Genomic DNA, 18,627 nt, shown 5'->3' with positions numbered 1-18,627 from the left:
GGCCGAACAGCACGCAGCATGCAGCGCCATCTGCACGGCGGTGACGTCATCACCCGAAGATGGAACGTTCTTCCAGTGTCTCCGTTCTTTATTAGCTTCCATGACGCTCATATAAATGATAAATAACAAAATACCTCGTGATGAGCTCGCGAACACATTAATGAACTAGAAGAATGCTGAACCAGCCTTAGAAGTTAACAGAGGAAAGGCTCGATCATAAATCAATACAGTCAGTATTTAAACACGACTCAATATGGGCATTTGCTTGGCTGACTCGGGTAGCTGCGTCCCAAATCTCCCATGAAGCGCGAGGCTGGAGCAAGCATGACGTGAAGGCGAGCGCAGCGACGGCTCAGCGAGCTTGGCGATAACAAACGAAGCGAAACGCATCGTCGGTCCACCATTTGTACCAGTTCTACGGAAACACTCCCGGTCTCGCACCACTCATGCAGACAGGATGATCAACTCGGACGACGAATGAAAGTGACAACACTATAATATCAAATCCTCCAACACAATAACAAAAACACTGCACAACACCTAGCGGCGCCAGCCGACGGATCTGTGCACTATGTACAGTCGGCGCCGACGCGGGAGGCCGGGCCCGCCGAGCCCTGGCGAGCCCTGACGAGCCTTGACGAGCCCTGACGAGACCTGACGAGCCCGCCGAGCCCCGCTGGTCGGCCCCGCCCGGGCCACCAGCCCGTGCGTCGCATTGCGTTCGGTCTGCGGGGGCACCCGTCGTGCATTCCGCCCGCCGAGAATCCGCCGGATGGAGGTGCTTGGGACGCAGAGGCACGCGCGCATGACGTCACTCGGCGCCCGGCGGGAGGGCGGGGAGGGGCTCCGCGTTTGGGCCCGTCCCCTTAGCACTGACATCTTTGGCCTGCCGGAACCACGGACACCGTCTGCGACACATAGTTACCCTCCTTTGCCGTTTATACTGCCGTTCGAAGAGCTCTCCTGGCTCTGTGCCCGCTGCGTGGCCTTTTTGTTCTTCATTCGCCTATTTTGGAACCAGATTTTCACCTGTCTCTCGGTTAGGTTGAGGTTGCGGGCCAGCTCCCAGCGTTTCTGTTTTGACACGTACGCGTTGAAGAGAAACTCCTTCTCCAGCTCGAGCGTCTGGAACTTGGAGTAGGGTTTCCGCTTCTTTCGAACCGACACGTTGCCGGTCCACTCCAACGGGTTGGTGCTCAGGCTCCCTGAAATGTAACCAGAGCAAACAAATAGTGTAAGAATCGGAATGTCATTGCTCACGAACGAAAAAATGTGCGACGTGCATCGAAGTCGACGCGCTCTTGTGGTCGCAGTGCAACCGATGTGCGCGTTGCCCTCGGACATAGAATGTAGGCCACACCTGCCAGACAGTCTTTTCCAAGATGTTTCCTCCATGCGAGTAGTCCGACACTTCACGTGTGCAGTTTTCCGAATTATCATTGGTATGTGCAGACATTGGTGGTAATACACACTTGCTATATGAAACAGTCATCGTGGTTAAAAGAGTGATGGCGACAGGATGGGATAACATGCGCTCTGCGGCGTTAAATTGAGTCACATCAGGCAGACAAGAAGAGAAGAAGAGCATGCGATACTACGAACACATGGCGTTGATCTTCTTAATTCATTAGTCGTGCAATATTGAAACAAAACTGCGGACAATTCAACTGCCAACTACATGCAGCTTTCGTCTATTTCGAGGCCGGTTTTTGCGCTACCCTCGAAGCAAACGCTGCAAATAAATATCATAAGAAATGTGCAGGCATTTACCACAGGTTTTGATAAACGTAATCCATTGCTCGCATGGGTAAAATTAGTCGAAACTGCTTTAAATTCTTGATGCATGTCCCTCATCACCTATTCTGATAGCCCAAGCAATTTTACTAGGTAGGCTCCAGCGTATCGTATCCAGACAGCGTGATTTTGATAATTCGGCGATTTATGCAGTTACTTTTTCCAGACCGTTAGAAAAACTCGCTCCGGTCGCGATTCATCATAATTCAAGCCAGGTCAACTTCCTCCGCAGCCTGTGCTTGGACGATTCTTCGCTTAGCGTCCTCCACCATCCTTGCCGGTCGGGCAACTTTAATATCAGACAAGTCAAATTAGCCCGATTCCCGGTTTGAGGACGATTTCAGGGCGGATTTGAACGCCTACATTCGCTTAGGTTTACCTTATTTCGTAAATTATACTTTACATCGACTACATGTAGGACTGCATGAGATGGGACTGCACAACGTACTCGTTCATTCGACCATCTTGGCGAGATCCGACACTGTTGACATCCGATAAAACCCTAAATATCTTTGACTTGGAACTCTTCCCGTGCTTTGTGAGGAATGAGAGGCGCTTCACAGTTACCATGACAAAGTGACCGAAATAATGACAGGAGCATATTATTGTACAGCACGCTTGAGATATTCATATCATACCGCGCCAACAGTAAGGGCATGACTTGCGTTTGTTGACGGTATAAACGCATGGTGTTTGATGCATTCTCTCCCTGTACGTCATATCCGTCTCAAGGGTACCAGCCACGTCGAATGTCCATAACCTCGCATCTTACCGCATGCCCCAACATCCAAGCATTTCCGCCTTGGCGCAGCCCGAGCCAGCATTGCTGGCGCGCAAAGGACGACCGCTCTCCCTGCGGCCCGAACCGGGAGGAGTTGCTACCCACACTCCTAACGAACTCCACGTCCACTCCGGGCCCGGCCTGCAGCGTCGCGGGCGGGAGTGTGCCTGCCGCTGTATGAACCGAACCTGGCGTGGGACGTATCTGGGCGGCGCGCGTCCGTCGGCGGACACGCCCGCCGGGACCCAGCCTGCAGCGTCGCGGACGGGAGTGTGCCTGCCCCTGTATGAACCGAACCTGGCGTGGGACGTATCTGGGCGGCGCGCGCCTGTCGGCGGACACGCCCGCCGGGACCCAGCTGTCCAGCAGGTAATCGTTGTCAATGAGATTCGGCGGCCGGCACGCAGTGCAGACCTAGCTCAGCCGCACGCCACCGCGCGCCGCTGCAAGCCCGCGCATTCGCAGATTCTGTATTGAATGCCTTCAGCCAGGAAGCTGCAATGGCGCATTAGTGCCGGAGCGTAATGACTATTTCTGCCAAATTAGGTAATTAGCTGGGCATGGGCAGTGCCGAGTGCGATTCCCGAGCTCAGGCGGCTATCCACTTTTATGAAGAGCATCACTCATTAGCATGCATATGGGCGGGCGTGGCAGGTACGCGCAGTCGACGACCGCGACAGCTGTCGTCGACTGCGGCCACCTAGGCGACACGCCTGCGAGCGGGCACCTACAGTAAGTGCCGGGCACCTACATCGAGTGCCGGCCACCTCCGTCTCGACGGCGAGTCGACAGTGAGCGCCGCTCTCGAGCGCAGACGCCGCGGACTCGGGCGATGACGGAGCGAGGAAGTCACGGCGTTAGTCCATCAAAGTCCGCCGGCTGCGGACGTGACGGGATTGCGCAACCGCTGGGCTCGGCCGTCGGAGAAGTGCCATGTACGGAAGTCGAGGACAGGGGTGCCGATCAATGCTACGCGTCAGCCTTGTCAGTGCGCGCCGCTGGCGCACTTGATATGGAAATGGTACGGTTTCCACTCGTACCACGAGATTAAACCCCAAGTCTTGCAGCTTAATTACAAGCATTAAATAACACGCCTCGGGCTGTTGAAGTGCCACGCACCCCAAAGAAGTATATTCCAATCTCGTTTTTCTTCGAAGGGAAAAACCTTTCTTCGCCACTTCGCATTTCAACGCATACAAGAACAGCTGAAGCATCGCCAGTTTTGGTCCTGTATCCGGCCGTAATGTTGTGGTAGGACTGGCCATTGGTAGGACGCATGCCGTGTAGTCGTCCTCATGGAACTCAAGCTAGCACCAGAACGTTGCAGATCGGTTACATTGTATATCCCTGGAAAAATACGTGCATTACATGATCTCGCGGAGTACGCCGCAACGTTCGACGTACTTACTGCAAGATGACCTCTGTGGCAAATCCTATTAACTATCGAGCAAGTGTGCGGGCTTCTTCACGATTGGAAGCAAACGCTGCAAGCTGAGGACTGCAAGCCTCTGGGCGAGGCTTGCTCACCTCTGCCATGTGAGCCTCCTCGCCGGAGAGGCTCCGGCCAGTCTGCGAGCGGCCGGCCGCGCTGGTGACCGCAGATGGCGAACCGTTCGTCTCGCCCCGTGACACCAAGGAGCGCCACCAGTCATCTGGCGTCAGTCAGACGTCACCGCCATCATCGACCTCAGCCCCCCCCCCCCTCCCCCCGTGACACCAAGGAGCGCCACCAGTCATCTGGCGTCAGTCAGACGTCACCGCCATCATCGACCTCAGCCCCCCCCCCCCCTCCCCCCCCGTGACACCAAGGAGCTCCACCAGTCATCTGGCGTCAGTCAGACGTCACCGCCATCATCGACCTCAGCCCCCCCCCCCCCCCCCCGTGACACCAAGGAGCGCCACCAGTCATCTGGCGTCAGTCAGACGTCACCGCCATCATCGACCTCAGCCCCCCCCCCTCCCCCCCCCCGTGACACCAAGGAGCGCCACCAGTCATCTGGCGTCAGTCAGACGTCACAGCCATCATCGACCTCAGCCCCCCCCCCCTCCCCCCGTGACACCAAGGAGCGCCACCAGTCATCTGGCGTCAGTCAGACGTCACAGCCATCATCGACCTCAGCCCCCCCCCCTCCATCACTCCTCACCCCCTCCCCCTCCTCGCCGACACAGTCTGAGGGTGGAGTGCTTTATGACGAACTCTTGCCGCCCGGCGTGCCGCCGTAGCGTCAACGATCAGTGGGGAGAGCTGGGTCCAGCGCCGGAGGCGCATAACGCCACCAGGCCTCGGGACAGTATCGAACTGACTGACCGCCAGGTCTTCTTTGAACAGATATCGCTCTCCTTCGGTCTTCTTTGAACAGATATCGCCATCCCAGGGCATCTGTGGTCAGCATGTTCGCGTGTGATGCGGTTTGGTAGCCCATTTGAAGGCTAATCTGCCCGCAGGCTGGGAGTATTATCATGCAGCGTGTGAAGTGGGTCCACATACTTGGACGCACGGCAAGCCGCTGGCAATCCGCAAGACACTGGCACCGTGTTAGCCGTACTGTGTGTGAGACCATCACGTCGGTTGTGTTCCCGTTAGGTCCCTTGCGTTGGATTAAAGTGTCCGCCTAAATTTGGCTCTGCAGACCTCCTTCCAAGCCACTGTGACGGCCCCACATTGGCCTATATGTCTTACCTGCGGAGATCATGCCCGAGAACGCCTGAAGAGCGCTAAGCAAACGCAGGGTATATTTCGACAACTTCTTGTCTCTCAACCAAATAGAAAGTACTATGAATAAGAAGACATAATTTTATGAAAGGTGCTATTAGTTCGTAGTTTGCATGATATAATCAGGCAATACAAAAGCCTTCATCCCGATTTACACTTACCAGGCCTACACTCAACAGGCCTTAAAAAGACGTACAGGACTTTTTCTATGCTCTAAGCGAAAGGTTACCAAGAAAAAGACGTATGACGCCCGTGCCGCTCGCTTTTAGTCCTGAGCCCCCCTCCCCACGGCCAACCCAACGCCGTCCCAGCGTCGGCCGACAGCCGGCTATGGCTGGGGGCCAGGCGGCGGCGGCGGCGGCGGCCGTCCGTCCGGCCGGCCGGGCGCTGACGGCCATCGATTTGCCATGCATCAGCCAACCCGGCCGGCCAACGGGAATCGGCCGCCTAACTAGCCGGCAGGGCCGCCGACTGCGAATTCCCGCGCACGGCCTGGGCGCCGGCCGACCGGGGCGAGCGCGGCGGCGGCGGCGCCGGCGCCGGACGCGCCGCCGCCGCCGGTCGCGGACGCAGGCGGCGGCGCCCCTGCTCCCCGACGCCCCGAGCTGCAGACAGACGGCAGCCGTCCCCCGCCGGCGGACCCGGTGCCCCGCGCTCCCGCCTTCCCAGAAGCGGCGGCGGCAGCGGCGGCGGCGGCGCCGTGCCGGCGCGCTTGCAGGCTGCCCCGCTTGACGGCGTCCGCGCGGCGCGGCGCCCCGGGCGTCGCGTGCGGCCGGCCCATCGCGCCGGATCGCGTTACAGCCGTCCCGCCGCCAGCCGGCGCCGGCGCCGCGCCCGCCGCCGCGCATAAATCGCGCACGGACAGCATACGCCATCTATTGCCGGGAATAATTAAGACATTAGCGGCGGTACGGTTACCGGCCGGCTCTATCCCGCCGGCGTGGCGGCGGCGGCGCGGCGCAGGTGAAAGCTGCCAGCCGCGCCGTTACCCAGCCCCACAGAACAGTGCGCTCCATGTGTACAGAGAGCGTGACATATTTCCATAAGCTCTCCGTCCGTCAAAAACCCACAGTACTTCCAGTCGGCAGTTCCTCTAGCAAATAAAATCATCGTAAGCGCTTGCGAGCAATGGTGTAATAATTATGTAAAGAGCACCCTGTTGACAGTATAGCCTCGTTTATGGCGTATAACAGGGGCAATAAAATTCGACTATTCCACAGGTTTAAAGGTACTAGGGTCGCGTGGCCTAGCCAGGAGTTACGCCTCATTTACAGGCGTTTTTAATCGTTATATGGTGCCAGCCCGATGGGGGGCCTCACCATAGGCTTCCGGATTGCAGAACTGGTAAATCTTTTACGCTAATCTTAACGAGCATTTCGTTTTGTGTAATGGAGATGGCTTGCAATAACTGGTTTATGGCCCATTTCTCGGCAGTACGTTGAAGCCGAGTCAAAAGTGACCTATCCAGAGTACATAGACGGACGCCTAGTTCATTTGGCTGGACGCGAGCCAAACGCAGGCGTGTTGGCGTTAAAAGCTGTCATTTGGTACGTAAAGCATCATTAGTTTGTCGCCTGATTTTGCGAACCTATATGTAACAAATCAAATATAAGCACCATTTGGATAATATCAGCTCAGCTGCTTACTTACCGGTTCAAGTTTCACCTACCTACTCAAACATTCGTTATCGTGGTTCGAAATGTACGGAAATGCCTGATCCAAAATGAGTCGAAATGCTGCATGAAGTTGCATGCTAACTCGTGGTATTTCCTGGTCACTTCTTCACAGTTTCTGAAGCCCCAGGCGGGTCACTGACCGGACGCCGGTCGCCGCGCAGCAGTCCCCGGTCATCCTTCATCGTCCCCTTCCCGCTGAACTCAGTCCCGTCCTCTCGCCTCACCTCCCGACCGTCGAGCCCCGCTCTCGCCCGCTCCGCACCCCACCCTGGCCGCTAGGTCGACTCCCGACCTGGCCGCGTCCGCTCCTGACCGCCCGGTGCGGCTCCTGACCGCCCGGTGCGGCTCCTGACCGCCCGGTGCGGCTCCTGACGCAGCCGGCGCCGCCCGGGCCGCGCGGTGACGCCCGGGGCCCGGCGCTGTCCGCTGCGCGTGACGGTCGCGCCGTCAGCCGTCACCCCACAGCGCGCACCGAACTGCCATCGTGGCGACCATAACTCAGCCGTGGGCCGCCGTACGGCGGGGAGAGCGCCGCTAGCCCGCGGGCTGGAGGCGCCGGGCCGCGCCGAGGCGGGGGCGCGCTGGCCGCGGAGGTCTCCCGAGGACGGTGGCCCCCGCTCCTGCCGGCTGGCAGAGAGGCGGACGCGGCACGGACGCTGTCAGGAGGACGCCTTCTAGCAGCGAGGAGAAGACGGTGCGGCGAGGAGGTCTCCCGAGGACGGTGGCCCTCGCTCCGCCGGCTGGCAGAAGGCGGACGCGGCACGGACACTCTCAGGAGGACGCCTTCCAGCGGTGAGGAGGAGGCAGCGCGGCGAGGAGTTCTCAGGAGGACGCCAGCCAGGAGGAGGCAGCACTGCTGGGCAGGTCTCAGGAGGACATCGGTGCCGGCAGTACGAACAGCAGGCGGCACCGAGCCCTGTCAGCTCTCAGAGCGGAGGCGGTAAAACAGCCCGGATGTCCCGACGGGGGCTCGGACGGCCAGCCGCTCGCTGGGCAATCTGAATGGGAATATGGAGGGAGGGGGAATGAATGGGCTGGGGGCTGCGGCTCGACATCAGCTGGGGCCGCTCCCGCTGCACTTGTCCGCCGCGGCGCCAGCTGCCCCCTGCGACGTCCGTCGCCGCGTGACGCGCCATAGCACGGCCCCGCCCGCCTCACGCGGCGGTGGCAAATCAATGAGGACGGAGCCCACGACGCTCCTTCACGCGAATTAGTCAGGCCCGCCTACTGGGCCGGCCGGCCGGCCCTGAGCGCCGGATTAAGCCATCCACCTGTGAAATGGCCCGCTCGACTTGGCCCCTATCGATTTCGCGTCCGCTGCAGCCCAGGAAATGAGGGACAAGTGGCCAGCTAGTAAGCTACAAATCTGTGATGTCTCACTTTCAGCAAACCCTACCGTAAGCCTACAGCCCGCCAAAGACCACTTGCTCCCATTGAGGGGGCCGTAAATAGGCTTTATGGCAGCTCATAAACGCCCCCAAATGATTGACGTAAGCATAAACGGACAGAAAGCGACCGCGGAGGAATTCATCGAATTCGAATCCGATCGCTTTCCGTCGAAGCCAGACCGCAGACCGCCACAGCATGCACATGCGCACACAGCACGGCCCCAGCGCAGGGCCGGAGCCGGACGGGCCGCGCTGGACGGCCGCGCCGGGGCCCTACCCCATCACCAGCCGCGCGGCGGGACGGCCGTGACCCACAGACGGTGCGGCACGGGGGCGGGCGGCAGGCACGGGGGCGGCGGCCAGGGTCTGCTCTCACCTGGGTGGTACGGAGCCGGCGGGATGCCCTCGGCGCCCGGGTACGTGCGCAGGCCGTACGCGTCGTGCGGGTACGAGACCTCCATGGCGCGGCGCGAGTCCTCGGCCGCGTGCAGGTAGGGCATGTGCTGGCCGTGGCCCTCCATCGGGCCCGGCACGCGGCCGTACGCCGAGTAGTTGCACCAGGTCTGCGCGGCGAACGGCTGGCACGTCTCGGCGCTGGCCATGGTGGACGGGACCGGCGGCGTAGTCGTACTTGTTGGCCAGAACGCCAGCGGCTTGCGGTCGTGGCGCGTGTCGGCCAGGTTGTAGTAGCTGGACGCCATCGAGGTCATGGCGTCGCGCCCGAAGGCCGGCTGGTAGCCGGCGTCGAAGGCGGCGCTGCCGGCCGGGTGCGGCGCCTCGGCGTAGCCCCAGGGCTGCGCCGCGCCGTGCCGGATGACACCGTCGGCCGGGTCGGCGGCGCCGAAGCCGGCCGTCAGCGTGGTGGCCGGCCGCTTGGCGGGGATGTGCAGCGGCGCCGGCGCCGAGGCCGGCACCGGCGGCGTCACCTCCAGCGGCGCGGCGCGGCCGATCACGGCGCCGCCCGCCTCCTCGTAGAGCGCGCCGTTCATGGGGTCACGGGAGCTAGGGCCATCCGCCGCCGTCACTGCCAACAGGGCATGCTGGTGAGGCGGCGCGGGCGGGAGGCGGGCCGGCCCGAGCGCGACGGGCGCGCCGCCCAGCTGTCCGAGCGCTGCTGCCAGGCTGCCACCGAGCTGTCGCCTCGCGCGCCACGCCGACACCGACGCGCAACTGCCCGACTGGTCGGATCGCGCCCGAGTAAGCCGGCCGGCCGCGGCCCGCGCGGCCCTGCCGACCGGCGCGCCCCTGGCGGCGCCGCCGACAAACCTAATTGGCGGTGACGTCACGACCCAATCCGGCGGAGCCGGCAAGTGGCCGCCCGGCACGGAAGACGCGGACGGCGACCGTGCGACGGCTCCGCCACGCTCGGCCAGCCTCCGGCCGTTCAGGCTCACCCCTCGAGCCCGGCCCCGGCGAGCTGTTCCGACCCTCGCGGTCCCCTCAGCGCGCCGAGCGGCGAACCTGGCCGGGCAGAGCGACGGGCCGGGCGGCCCGGCCGGTGACGGCAGCCGGCGCTGACGGAGGCGGCTCCCCGGTCAGAGCCAGGCCAGCCGCGGCGTCGGGGCCCAGTCTGAGACAGGTGTTGTTTGATCGCGCCGCGCCCGGCGACGACCAGCGTAAATGTTTCTGTAACCCTTCATTGTTGATTAGTCGACTTAATGTCTTGTTGATCGTTAGTTGCGGGTCTGCAACGTTAAATCAAATAATCAGGCGCGCGTCTATTTTCGATCTGTATGTTTTACTACGGGGCAACATTGCCCGACATTGGACGGGCGGCAGCCAGTCCGACAGCTGACGAACTGGGGCGTCAGGTGGGCGACGGGTGGCGCCTCACGGTAACCCCGCTCCCAGCGGAGAGTCAGGAATCACGCCCTGCACACGTGGCTTGTCCGGAGCAGGCTCATGGATCGGTGCAAAAACATGCCGTGTGATTGGTTTCCAGCGTGCTGGAAGAGCGTGATATGCATTGCAACATGATGCAACACGATATGTGAGCACGCATTGTGTGATTTCCATTGGTTCCAAATGGCAAGCGAAAAGTCACCGGGCTTCATTTTTTCCACATGGCAGTAGGCAGCTCGTATAGTTCTCTTTTATGCCTTCTTTTATGGGGCATTACGATAATCGTTTCCTCTCTAATTGGTTACATAAACCGCGATAAACTGCCGAACGCTGACGATCTCTTCCCGGGCACTTCGGCGGCCAACGACGGAAAACGATGCCGACTGGGTCGACGCTGTAGCAGCTTGGAGGAGAGCGTCTGCTGGTCCCGCGGCCGTCGGCCCGCCCGCCCGGTCCCCGCCGCCCGGCCGCCAGTGGTACTCGCCGCGCCATCTGTTTACAGTTTTATTAACTTCACCGCAGCCACCTAGCGGCCGGCAAACAAAACCGCCCTCGAGTACGGTTGCTGCCGCAGTACGCGCGTTTCGCGGTGTTCAAGTGGTGATCGACTGCTTTAACCAAGTGTGTAACTCTTTTATGTAAACACGGAAAGTTATGGGTGTTTGAGGAGGTAATCAAACTTTCATAAACTGACCTGGAAGTACCATCATGTTCACACTTGGCCGTAACAGCTAAATACAACGAGGGCAATACCATAAAATTTTACGAACTATCTCGTGGCAATAAAGCGAGGAAATTGCACATACCTTGTGGTAGGCACACGGTAGGATCTGAGTAGCCTTTTACAGCTCTGTGGCTATGAGAAGAATGCAAATAAAAGCGGCATGAAAGGCGACCGGACCTCCTCGGAAGAGGCAGGAAGAGGCAGGTCAGTCGAGGCTGTCCCGTAAAGTCCCCGGGCGTTCACGACGTGGGGGAGCAGCCTGTAAACTTTCATTCCTTCGGGTAGTAGACTCCATCCGGTCCGTTACAGTGAAATGGCCTCACCTATTGCCGCAAGTGATTCAAATGATGACGTGAGTTGTTTACGGCCTGGCAAACGTTGCCAAGAGGTGTTCGAGGAAGTTAGGACCACGCTTCTGAACTGCTCAAGCTTCTTGCTCTTGTTTGTGTAATTTTCAAAGGAACTGCACTCCTGGAATTGGCTGCCAGAGACAAGCATAGTACAGTTTGAGCATGCATCTCCTTGAACCATTCTCCTCGAATGAAGTGAGACAAGGGCCACAAAGTCCCTAGCCCCACCGCAGCCTCTCTTGAATTCTCCAACTTGCAGTGCGAAAGGACAGCTTACCGATCATGATGTCGCTTCATCCCTTTTCATGTCAAACAAAAGCAGTGACGACCCCCTCTGGAAGACACAGGAAGCTCGACGGACCTGAAACAAACCCACAGTGTGACGTTCCGTACGCACGGTCTGAAGGGTGGTCCAGCTTTGCAGCATTTCCCCGGTCTCGGGACTCAGAAAATCCTCAGATGGCTAACCAAATCTATGGACCGGGCAATCAAGACAAATGTAACTAACAGAATGTCCTTGTGATGGTTGAGGTGGCACAGATAGATGACTCTTCTCATGGCGGCAAGTAATGACATCTTTTGAGAAGGTTAAACTGTGGCGAGATAACCAGAAACTCTGACCACAAGCAACTATATTTGAGAATGGTATAGGTGTGTACGACAGACGCGTGTATATACTGGGAACAATCCGTGACCACTGCAAAAACGGCCATGCAGAGAAAGACAAGTAAAACAAAGACGGGTCAGGAAAGACTTGGAAGAAGAATGGATACTCCTTGATATCACGGGGCATTCAGCATTGGCAAATACCCACGAAACTGAGCATCAGGCTCTCCTTTATGCTGCATTCAAAGCCCTATAGAAAGTTCGTCTGTTCACTCGCAATCGTTGGAAACCGCCGATGGAGCCTGTCTGCTTGGCCTACATGAGCTAGGCTACGCTTTTCGTCTCTACTGAACTTCCAAACGCCTGCAAACAAAAGCTGTTTTTTTGTCACATCAAACATCCAACCAGGGACGGCGTAGCACGAAAACGGAGGAGGGTAGAGGAGGCAGTTACCCCTGTCCCTTTGCCGGCAGGCAGGGGTCAAGAGTACTTTTTCCCCTCCCCCTGCAGAATATTGGAAGGTCCCTTTTCCCAAATTAAAAGCGCTATTGCTACCCGTAGACCAAAGCTCAGATGAAGGAGACCCCATAACAAAGCTAAAGAGTAAAACATCGGGCTTAGAAAAACATTATCTTCATCAAAAGCTCCGTTTTCTGAATCATGAGATCTCTTCACGAATAAAACGGCCCAAGCGTTAGATCAGGGGGCCCAATGATGGGTTGAGGAGATCCCTTTACTGGTTCGGGAAGACCCTGTTACAAACTAGGAGACCCTGTTGTGGGTTAGGAGACAAGCTCTCTTGTCAGGTGGCCTCATTTCTGGAACAGGAGGCCTTTTCATGCATCAGATGGTCACGGTTTTTGATCAGAATACCCTGCTTTGGGATAACTTGACTATATTAGGAGTCCCTTTCCGTGAAGCTAAGTATCCTTGTGCTGTATAAGGAGCCTCTCTTTGCACCAAGAAGCTGTCTTCCGGAAACCCCGTTTTAGGTTACCGAGACCCTTTCCTGGATAACTGGAAGGACCTCATTCTGGACCTTTTCATATGTCTGTTATCTACAGCTTTGATATGATGCATGTTTGATAGACCTTTTATTAAAACGTGAGTGCATTCGAGGTCATTCGATGATTTTCCACGTTCTGGACCTCGGAGGACGTTTCATTTAAAATCTGCGCGAGCAATGCGGCTGCGTAAACAATGCAAGCAATCAATGTCCGCCGTGAAATATCTACTGACCTTGCTTCGCGTCATTCTGAAGATATAATCGAACGTAACATTGCACATAAGCCTTACGACATTGCATATAAATATCAAGCACTTTTGGTATGTCATTATGCCACCGTGTCTTACTTCGTGCAACGTGGTATGACGTAACTTTAAGAGCATGATATCTGCAGAAAGAATCGCCGTTTGGAGCCATATATAGCCACACCACCCCTTTAGAACAACTACACCACGGAGCACGGTGCATTTGGCGCCAGGAAAACGCCGCGAACCGTCAACTTTCATATTTTCACCGCGCATATTTTTGGAGGCTTGATTATAACCCGATGACCTGACATTGCAGGATATTAAAACTTTTTTCGTTCTGTGAAGCCTTCTTGCTCTGTGCATTTTGTGTATATTTGTGTTATGGCCGTTTGCCTCCGTGTCTGCGTCTGTGTCTGTGTGTCTTTGTCTGTGTCTGTGTCTGTGTCTGTGTCTGTGTCTGTGTCTGTGTCTGTGTCTGTGTCTGTGTCTGTGTCTGTGTCTGTGTCTGTGTTTGGGACTGGATCTGGGTCCGGGTCTGGGCCTGAGTCAGGGTCTGGGTTTGGGTCTGGGCCTGGGTCTGGGTCTGTGATTGTGTGACCGGCCTGCTGTTTGGCGTGTGGTGTTGACAACGCCGCATGAAAAACAAGCGTTATGAAGCATTTCTAAGGACGTCAACAACCCAACAACTAATGGATGAAAAATGCATTATTTTCAGCGAGAGGTATGATCGCCTGGTCAATTGTACCAGCTGTGGGCAACCCAAATCCTCCATTATGACAAATGCAGCTTATTGCACGTGATACGGTGGCATGTGTCCACCTTACGTGCCAAAAATTTGTTTATTGCGTTCATTTGCTCCCCCCTGTAATGGGGATAAGCTGGGGAAAACATGATTGGTGGTTTAGTTTGTTCGTTTGTGTCTGTTATGGTTAGTCATGTCAGTCACGAGTTATGACTTACTGGCCAAGTTTGGCCTGTTTTAAAAAATTTAGTGGAGGTGACCTGTACGCAGTGAAGGCTAAGAAGCATCTCAGAAGTTTTTAGATAGTTTTCCTCCGAGGCATTTTTGTGTTAAGTGGTCTTAATTAGTTTTGGATGGCCCCAGGACAAGGTCTAGTTAAAGAAATTCAAATAAAGCTCACATCGTCCATCCAATTATTAAAACTTACATATACCAGGAATGCATGACGAATACAAAAAAGCACATGTCCTTTTTGAGACTTAATTTTGTCCGTCTCTACAGACCCGAGAAATGATGGCATGCAGAAGAGGTAAAGCAAAAGTAACTTCAGATAGGTAGACGGCAGGTAGATGGCAGACTATCAGTTGAAAATGTTTCATGCAGCAATATTAATGCCAGTTCTGCAAGGCATTATGAGGGTCAGGGTCCCAAGATGCAGCATCAGTCACGATTGATGTGGTCAAAAAACAAGACATACAATACTTAATTCCTTAGTCCAGCAAGAATGAATCCTCTTTGCATAAATATGTGCGTCTAAAAAGCGTTCGCCTTGTGAGAGGTAACAGTATAAATGCAAGATATGAAATGCCCGTACTTCAGAAAAGATGACGCCTAACGACTGCCTGAAATGTTGCGTTGGTTGTCGAGGACAACGCTCATCTTAACCCTCACCTGCATGTGTCAATCTCAAACGGATCTTACAGGTTGGCCTGTGAGGTCGGGTCAAGTGAGGTCAAGTCACGTCTTCGCTGTTGCAGCGCATCTTCTCATCAATCCCAAGAAAAAGCCAGCTCGGGTCAAGGCATGTCAAAACGTACCCCGCTTGCTCTCAAAAAGGCAATGTAAGACCCTCAGGCCATTCCACCACCTGTCATGACCTCAGTCATGATTGACGTTGCACTTAAACATAGCATAGACGGGTTGGGAGGGTGGAGGTAGAAAACTTGACCTCAAACCTTTTTGAGACTAGCTGGACCTTTAACAATGTCGAGTTCATGTTAACCTTGAACTTTGTAAGTTCAGGTCACCGTACGCCCGAAGTTTGTAAACTTCTCATCCAGTTCTATCCCCTCACCTTCTGATCTGTCTTTCGGTCTGGGGTGGAGCTGCGGCGTGTCCCCTAAAGGAGAGTAAAAGGGATGATCAACTTTGGGGCCAGGATCGCCACCGATGCTCGCCGGCGGATGCAATGGCGGTGACTGTGTAAGCCCTGGGCTGGCCCGGTACAAATGACCTTGTCACCCACCGTGACGGCCCCGCTCTATTCAAGGCCCTCAATGACTCGGGGTCGCCGGTGGCGATCCGGTCCCTGTTCACCCGACGTACCGCTGTATGCCGGTACTGTGTGCCACCCGGGCGGCAACGGCGGGCGCCCTGGATCTGCCAGCTCTTCGCCTGTCGGTGGCACGCAGGGCTTTTGGTATCAAGCGGCCCCATCCACCGTCTGGCTGGCTCGCGAATACAGTGAACGCCAAACGATCATGCTCGCCTGGTGTGTTCGTATGTTCCCAATGTGTGTTGGGATTCCACCTGATTGCAATGATTCCACCTGATGTGTGTTGGGGATCCACCCTAACCCTTCTGATTGCGAGTCCGATTCTCTACCAATTGAACTGAGCGGAAAGGACCGCTCCTGATAGGCTAGAAAAAGGAGAGCTCAGAAGTACAGCACTGGTCTCGCAATCGGATGACCCTGATTCGAATCTCAGCGATTCCAAGGAGGGAATTCGGGCTACGACGCGAGCATGGCTGAAACACAAAGGTCGTCCAGCCATTCTAAGGACTCCTGCAGTACCTGATGATGACTGGAGAGCTATCTGGCCGAGACGTGCGTACATAACACACCGGACGAGGATGGCAGTTTGAGCAATTGTTCCAACAATTATCTTATCCGTGATACCATTACCTCATTTCAATCCTCTCCCTAAAACTGTCAACCATGTTGTATTAGGAAAGTAACCTCATTGACTTAACATGATCTTGAATTTTGATCGATGGTTATGTCATCCTTCGTCGATAAGCTTTAGCCCCATGTACTACTTCGATCAGTACCATAATTAAAATGTAGGCCTTGTTTCAATCTAGCCTAACACCATCCACCACTGCCGCTAATCTGGAAGGAACGTAATGGATTGGCAAAGGTACTTCTCGCTCAACAGAAACTACAAGTGACCCGGCTAACCTACCTAAATACTGTGATAACTTTTATTGTTTTATACAAATTCTGTATATGCAGTCTGGCTTATCATATTGGGTAAATGACACCACGCTGGACACATTACAAAACACTCCCTGCCCACCGCTGGTATGGCTTGCACCATTCACTTCTATGCAGCACATCACATTTTGAAAATATATACCAGAGTGGGGGTATATATTTATATATAGTGAAAACATATACCAAGAACGACAAAGAGGAGAGGGGGGGGGGTCGTACGCGGAGACCGTGATCACCAACAGCGGGCCGTCAGCTGACAGCAGCAGCAATGGGCCACGCTCCAGTCACGTGACTCTACTGCCTCCTTTTGGAAAACTTGATACACCTATGACCTATGTTTGCATGCTTTATGAGCACCTTCATTTATAGCGCGCAGCAACATCGTGGCTGACAGTAACGTTCATTATTCACTTAGCCTCCCTTTTCACCGTCTCCAATGTCACCCTGGTTCCGCCTCTGTCAAGACTTTGAGTTAGATCTGCTTTTCTGATAGCAAAACCAAGAAATGTCCCATTTGCTCAATATACAACGAATTACACACCCACTTCGACAAGTTGTTGTCCCGTTTGTTTTGTTTTGTTTTTTTGGTACACCCATTATTTTAAAATTTTGCCATAACATATAAGTTTAAAATGATAATCTATCGACCTCCCTTGATAACTTTGAAATCGGCTGATAACCGCGACAATTATATGGGAAAGAATGCCTACAACTTGGGTGGTTTTTCCTTTGTTGCCCCACCAGCTCAATATTGAGGACATTTTGTTTTCAGAAATGTAAATCCTGTTGAGAAAAGTCTGACACAATTTTTTTCTTCAAAAACAACTTTTTAGTTTCTGAGAGCTGGGGGCGGGGGAATACGCCCCTCACCACGAAATGGGGTAGCGAAGACCCTGCCCGGTTAAGGCGTGAGCTGGCTTGATCTTTACCTTGAATGACCACTGGTCATCACTGGCTAATGGCCAGTCGTTTTGTACTCGATATAACGGCTTTGCGGACCAACTTCAAGCTAACTGCACTGTCTGGTCACATGTGACCTTGACTTTGAGGACCTTTTTAATTATCCAAATGAGCATCAGTGATATTCATAATAACAGCGTTGCACACAAGAGCAGCTAGACCCAATAGCTGACCCACAAGGAGTGGGGAATGTGGCGAGGGACGTCAAGTTACCAAATTGTTGATATGCAGTCGGTTCAGAATAAGACAATCGACCGGCGGGCTGGCACTAAGGCAATTCACAATTTGCTGATCCGGAGTAAATGTGTTGTAAATTCTGTTGAGCCAAATGGTATACGATACGCTGCACAAATCGGCAATTAACTTTTAAACCGGAGGAGGGCGCCATCTGTAGTTTTTTGAAAGCTATACTCCGTGTCGCTGGGACTCAGCCTGCAGTCTAAAAGTTTCTAAGTTATGACGTACGAGTAATATGTCTTCAAACATCTCAAAATCGATCGTCCTTGTCTTCGCTGTTCTTCCGCGCGGTTTTTGAGGCGAAAGGGTAACAACGGGACTGGACCAAAAGGTTGGAACAGGGGCACTTAGATCGATCTCTATCTGTGATTTCGGCCTCATGCCTATTGTGTTCTCGTGCTCATATGCAATAAATCTCCGCCACTCTTCCGTTCTCAGGTCCTGCGCGGTCGCAATCAATTGCTGTCAACCCTACAATAAACTAGTGTCACATCTGCACCTTCAGGCTACAGGCCGACGAGAACAAGAGAAGCATAGTCGTGGCCATCCATTCTGCTTTAAACAACAAATTATAGGTGTTTACAATGGAGAACAATATCCGTCCCTCACAGACACCCCACGCTCTCTGACTGCATGTAACACAAATCACCGTATAACAAGAAGAACATGGGTGCCAAACGGTTTGAATCAACCAGGGCTATCAAACTGATGGTATGATGTAAGCCTATTTCACCCCAACCTTGCTTTCCTTGATTCGACCATGGTTCTTAAAAATGTCCATTTTGAAACAGTAGTATTGGTGGAAGGTAGTAGTGGTAATAGTAGGACGCAGAAGGAATCATTATTCGAACTACTGTCTTCGCCATCGGGGGTACTTTGCACAATATAACTGCCAGTAATTTCTCCGGTGGTCCTCAGGTGTTAATTAGTCCTGAAAGTGCCTGACCATATTTGGCGTATTATTACGTCTGTATCATAGACTCGTTATATTGGTCATTATATGACGCGATCATTTTCCTTCATAATATGATATGATAATTATATTCACATTTTACTCACCTATTTTAGACATACCTATAAGTCCCCAAGCCTCGCCAAATTTAGCATATTCACACATGCCCGC

General features: G+C 54.7%; 1 protein-coding gene across 1 annotated transcript in view; it reads right to left on the bottom strand.

Moving 5' to 3' along the window:
• Positions 1-732: 732 nt before the first annotated feature.
• The window catches only part of LOC119111149 (homeobox protein abdominal-A homolog), a 76,452-nt gene continuing 58,557 nt past the window's right edge, over positions 733-18,627 (bottom strand). The window contains exons 2-5 of the mRNA XM_037234978.1: positions 9,306-9,376; positions 8,672-9,167; positions 6,207-6,213; positions 733-1,201 (exon numbers count right to left, since the gene is read on the bottom strand). Of these exons, the coding sequence (XP_037090873.1) occupies positions 922-1,201; positions 6,207-6,213; positions 8,672-9,167; positions 9,306-9,376 (854 nt within the window). The 3' untranslated portion in view covers positions 733-921. The remainder of the gene's footprint in view (positions 1,202-6,206; positions 6,214-8,671; positions 9,168-9,305; positions 9,377-18,627) is intronic.

Source organism: Pollicipes pollicipes, unplaced genomic scaffold (assembly GCF_011947565.3).
Source record: "Pollicipes pollicipes isolate AB1234 unplaced genomic scaffold, Ppol_2.1 Scaffold_7261;HRSCAF=8764_pilon_pilon_pilon, whole genome shotgun sequence".
Lineage (NCBI taxonomy): Eukaryota > Metazoa > Arthropoda > Thecostraca > Pollicipedomorpha > Pollicipedidae > Pollicipes > Pollicipes pollicipes.
This window is presented reverse-complemented; position numbering and strand designations above follow the sequence as displayed.